We start from the raw sequence: 5,733 nt of genomic DNA, 5'->3' as shown, positions 1-5,733 counted from the left end.
TATATTCTATTTTAAAACAAATGGTCATAAATCTCAAGTGTAGCCTAAACTTCATCACCTAAATCTACACTTATGCCAGCAGCCTGTTTTTCTGAGGCAATTTGGAGCTGCAGGTTTCCACTACCCATGAAAACAGGTACCTAAATGTGAATTTAAGCGGATTTTTTTGGATAAATTTGTTTTATTACATTTAACATTACCAGTTTCATAGGAATGTTATAAATATAAACAGACACAGGGACCAAGTTGAAAAAAAAGGGAAGGAAGACGTCAACTATGATTATGAGTCAGAAATGTTATTAGAATACCACAGGGGGAACAAAGAGGAAACCATTAATTCTGGGATATGTTGCAACTAAAATAGGTGGTAGTGTAATTTTGTTTGGTGGAAAAATAGTTTATTTAAATTGCCCTTTTAAAAGCTAAATTCCAAAGTTTCTTTCAGTGACTAGTTTTCAGGACTGCAGGAGGTGGACATGTGTGGTACTCATAACCATTATTTTTCTGCTTGGAAATAAGCTGTAATTTTCAAATGGCAGCACACAGACATAGCATAAAGGGAAATGATTAAAATCTTACCTAATGCTGTTCTTGCTGGTGTGGCATCTTTTTTAATCCAGAATGACACCCAGGAAAGAACAACAGTTAATATACAGGGAATGTATGTCTGGATAGTGAAGTATCCCATTCTTCTACTTAAGTCGAAGTAGATCGTCATGACTATGTAATCACCTGTAACAGTAGTACAGAAAAAAAATGATATTGTGATGAGTTCAGCCACTGATCAATTTTAGAATAAAATTTACAAAATGTTAAGCATATCAAATATTTTCATGTGTTCATCATATTAGTGCATCAGTGCACTAATACTGATGTGCAATGGAAAGGAATTACGAGTTTAGGCAGAATTTTCTTTCTTATCTCTTTGGTAGATAATGTCATTTTTTGGACAGCTGGTGTGACATAGAAAAGAGAATCCCCCATCACCTGATATTCATGACTAGGTTTTCCAAAGGCATCTCAGCTACCTGAGGACTGGAACTTCCATTGGAATCTATGACAAGAACTATCAAACTACCATTCTTCCTCAAATTCAGCAACTGTTTCATTCCAATTCCCTTCCCCTTCCACTCTAATACCAAAATTCAAGTATGGCTGGCTTCAAATAGTCCCTTCTGAAGCAGTAAATAAGTTCCTTGGATCTTTATGAGAGATTAATTTGGTAGCCATGTTGGTCTGAAACAAAAAGAAATGCAAAAACCTTTGGTTTGGAAATCATGGGTGTCTGGTCCCTCTTGAGTCGGGGGGGCACATGCCCCCCCGACACCAGTCAGCAACTGGGGAGGGGTCCCAAATCAGCCGATCCTGCTGTCTGGGGGAGGTCCCCTGGTGGCCAATCCCGCTGGCTGGGGGTGGGGAAGTCCCTCATGGCTGATCTCACTCACCGTAAAAGTGGCCGTGCCACTTCCCGAACTCCCACGGCCACTTCTGGAAGTGGTACAGCCACTTTTGCTGGTGGCCTGGCTCCCCGGCCAGTGCTCGCAAGGGGGGCACTGGTGCTCCTACCTGCCCCCCCTGCCCACCAGCTACACAGGGAAAGCAACCTGACAGGGGGTGCACCGGTGCTCTCAGGGGGTGCACATGCACCCCTGTGTACCCCCTACACATTGCTCCTGTCAGAAATGATACCTTTTATTAGATCAACTAGGAAATTGCAAAAAAAAAAAAAAAAAAATCTTTTTTCTGCAAGCTTTCAGGCTCAAACATCCTTTATCAGGCTCTGGGAAAATTAAAGATAGTGAAAAGTCCCCATAGGTAGGAAATAAATGTCATTTTTGCATAGAGGGAGCCAGAGACATAAGTCTGTCAGAAGCCCAGAGATCCATGAGAGTGTCTCTTTGAGTTGTTCTGAGTTGCTCTTTGTTGTATAGATCAGGTAGGATTCCTTCCCTGGAGGTAAAGGAATCTTTAATTTTCCCAGAGCCTAATAAAGGGCATTTGATCCTGAAAGCTTACATAAAAAGATATTTTTTTTTCAGTTTCCCAGTTGGTCTAATAAAAGGTATCATTTCTGAACCAAGAGTTCTAGACTTTTGCATTTCTTTTTGTTTCAGACCAACATGGCTACCAAATACTTCCCTAAAACATGGAAGATGCCAAATTTTAGCTGATTTTGGATTTTAAACTTCATTGGAAAACAACAAGAAAGATTTTTAAATTTTCTTGCTTGCCATCTGACACATCCAGGAAAGGAATCCTACCTGATCCACACAACAAGGAGCACCTCAGAACAACTCACAGAGACACCCTCATGGACCCAGAGGGACAGACTTCCATCTCCAGCCCCCTCTGTGGAAAAATGATGTTTATAAGGACATTTGAGCCTGAAAGCTTGCAGAATTTTTTTTCCAGTTTCCTAGTTGGTCTAAGAAAAGGTATCATTTCTGAACCAAGTGTTCTAGATTTCTGCATTGCTTTATGAGAGATGAGGCACACAGGCTCCCTTTCCAAAAGTTTATAACTCATTCATTGACACTGAAAGCTCAATTGGTAGAAACTCTATTCATTCCCTGTTTAACTAACCCAAATAATTTAATTTGGATTAAAATAACGGTGACATTATGGTTCCTCAGTAGATTTCAACATGCGCTTACCCAAACTACTTTGTCTTCACTCCTACTTTAACCTCTATTAAGGACACATCTTTTGTTGCACTGTAGATACATCTTCAGCCTCACACCACGGTTTCTGCCACATGATCATGTGACACAGTATAGCCCAGTCTCCCAGGGAGCCTTAATATAATATTAAACATTGGTATTGATAATATTTCAATATCCCCAATTTAGTAATGAATGTTTCATGTGGCTTAGTCAAATATATGATGCCATCATTATTATATTTCTGGTATTTCTTAATGTTCTGTAAAGTGTTGAAACTAGAATTTGCATATCTTTGAGATGCATGCAAGTAAATGACTTGATCCTGACAGGTGCAGCAAGTTAATAATTTTTCCCAGTAATTAAATACTTAGCTGTCATGTAATTCTCAAATCTCAAAGCCTTTTCAAAAGGATGGTAAGGATCACTTTCTCCATGTTTTTTAAAGGCATATACACACTTAAAGATGCACATATGTGCCTTTGGGGATTTTTAAAATGAGATTTGGCATCATACTTCCTACCCATTTGTCTTTCTGGGACATGGAAATGCAAAAGATTGAAGTGATTTGTCCAAAAAAGTTACATAGCTAGTCAGCAACAAAGAAACCTGGTCTCTTGACTCCTAGGTCAATACTCTATCTACTATCTTCAAACAAAACTTTTAATGTTGGCCAGTGTGAATGGAACGTAACAAAAAAGAAGCAACAGACAGACACATAGCTATTTTCAATATTGTCTGGGTTTTTTTTCCCCTCCTGGAGCTCCCAAGAAAGGGTTAATTCTTGTGCTGCTAAGACCACATTGAAAAAGGATGATCCTTCTGTTAAAAATTCAAATGCAAACTGATGTAAAAAAAAATCTACTTCCTTAAAAAATTCTGTTTCCAAATGGGAATGTTGACAACACCATAGATATGAGGCCTCTATTCTTTCTCTTCCTACCCCCAAACAAACAAACAAAAGCCCAGAAAGGTGATTTACCTTAAAACAATTAACTACAATATCCTTTCAGGTCTTTGTAGTATTTTGTTTAATCAGTGTTGGAACAGTTCACTGCCACATGACTATGAATGAGATGGTGGCACAGATGAACAAATCCCTGGAGGTATTTCTGTTATTCTCTCATGTAGAAGCATAATGGTTCATTGAAAGTTGAGGCAGATTAAAGTCTAATAAGGAAAATGCATATAATCTTCTAATAACAGAAAGCATATGAATAAATGCTTTGTAAGACACTGAATGTTTTTTTGGCTGTGATTAAAGATTACATTGGTTATATTAAATTTTGTGAAATGTCTTTCATGCAGATGGTCCCTAAAAGCATTACAAGTGAGAAAAATAGTGAAATAACCTTTAACCAAGTTAAAAGAAAGTGAAAGAAAAAAGGTGAAAAACATATTTTATAAATAAAGTATGCATGATTAATGGATAACTGATAATGTGGAGACATCCCAAAAGGGAATGCATGAAGGAGCTACATGGGAGAAATTGACACATTTAATAAAGAGAAAGAGAAGATGATAAAAACAATGAAGAGAAGCTGAGAGAGATAACATTATTTAAAGAGGCTGGGGAAAGTGCAATAGAACTTTTAAAAATAAAAGGCAACCATGTTGAACTTGGAAATTAATAGGGGGCCAGTGGATATGTTGCAAATAGACTGCACATAGGCTGTTTGTCCACCCTTCCTTCTGAAAAAAATATTCTGCAAAAAAAAGTCTGTTTTCTGTCCATAAGAGCTAAGTACTGTGGTCAAGAATGGAATATGGCACTACAATATTTGAAGCTGGAAGGAATGAATACATGAATATAGACTGCAGCACAGATAGAAGCGATACAGTGGCCTACATGGGCAATACTGTAGATGTAAGATGATAAGCAGACGTATAGGCACAGATATAAACAATTTAGTGTAAAAAATCAGGCTAAGCGAAGGGAAAAGTTTCAAAGAGAGAATGAAAGGGTAGCTGTGTTTGAGGATGCTATTCTTGCATAGGGGAGAACAAAACCACAGAAAATAATAAAACTAAAAAGAAGCTTCAGGAACCTTGAGAAAAAACATATCCAAAGGCAAGCCCAAATCCCTCTAAAAAGGAAAACAACTCCCCTTCCTTAAGGTCATAGTGCTATATTTTTAGGTTCGATCTTGTTCTCCTCAAGAAGATATTATCTGGGAATGGTGAAAGGTAAAATAGAGAGCATCCTTGTTGCTATGTGTGACAACACAGTGCCGTAACAAGGAGAGCTTGCACCTGGGGCAAACCCTATGGGAAAGTAGGAGGGGTGCATGGTTCTGAGAGTGGGTGGGGGAGCATGAATTTCCAAGAGCTGGGGGCTGGGGGAATATATGGCTTTGAGAGTGAGGGTGAGAAGCAGGGGAGGCTCAAGAGCCAGGGCAGGGGGTCTAGGTCCTGAGTGGAGGGGTATGGATTGTGATGGGGCGAGGGCATGTGGGATAGCAATCTTACCCATTACAGGAACTCCTAAACAGTCCCTGGCAGAGCTGCTCCTGCCACTGCTGTTTGCTCTGCCTGCCCTGGCTGTTGCTCTTAGAATAGTAGCAAGACCAGTAACCAGGGACTGTTTTGGAGTTTGTGGTTGGAGGTATGCTGCTGTGGAACAGACTCTGTGGGGTGGTGTAGGGGTGATTCTGGGACCCCTCCTAACTTAGTACCTGGGATGAATGTCCCTCTGCCCCACCCCTAGTTACGCTATTGGCCAACACACGAGTACAAACACAGCTATTATTTGTATTAAGTAGCACCTGGCAAGAGGCCAATTTGCTCTTCATAGTTAGTAGGGTTGGAAGGGACCTGAGCAGATCAACAAGTCCGCCCCCCTGCCTTAGCAGGAAAAAGGTACTGGAGTCAAACGACCCCAGCAAGGTGTTCATCTAACCTTGTGTAAAAGACCCCCAGGGAAAGAGCCAGCACCACTTCACTTGGAAGTTGGTTCCAGGTCCTAGCTGCCCTAACAGTGAAGTAGTGCCTCCTGATGTCTAATCTGAATTTACCCTCTGCCAGCTTGTGACTGTTATTTCTAGTCACTCCTGGTAGTGCTTGGGGAAACAGG

General features: G+C 40.1%; 1 protein-coding gene across 1 annotated transcript in view; it reads right to left on the bottom strand.

Annotated features, from left to right (window-relative positions):
- Positions 1-5,733, bottom strand: part of LOC109302288 (gamma-aminobutyric acid receptor subunit gamma-3) — a 360,992-nt gene that overhangs the window by 46,082 nt on the left and 309,177 nt on the right. The window contains exon 5 of the mRNA XM_019523850.1: positions 580-732. Coding sequence (XP_019379395.1) covers positions 580-732 — 153 coding nt within the window. The remainder of the gene's footprint in view (positions 1-579; positions 733-5,733) is intronic.

Source organism: Gavialis gangeticus, unplaced genomic scaffold (assembly GCF_001723915.1).
Source record: "Gavialis gangeticus isolate Ggan-Ray unplaced genomic scaffold, GavGan_comp1, whole genome shotgun sequence".
In the NCBI taxonomy this organism is placed as follows: Eukaryota; Metazoa; Chordata; order Crocodylia; family Gavialidae; genus Gavialis; species Gavialis gangeticus.
This window is presented reverse-complemented; position numbering and strand designations above follow the sequence as displayed.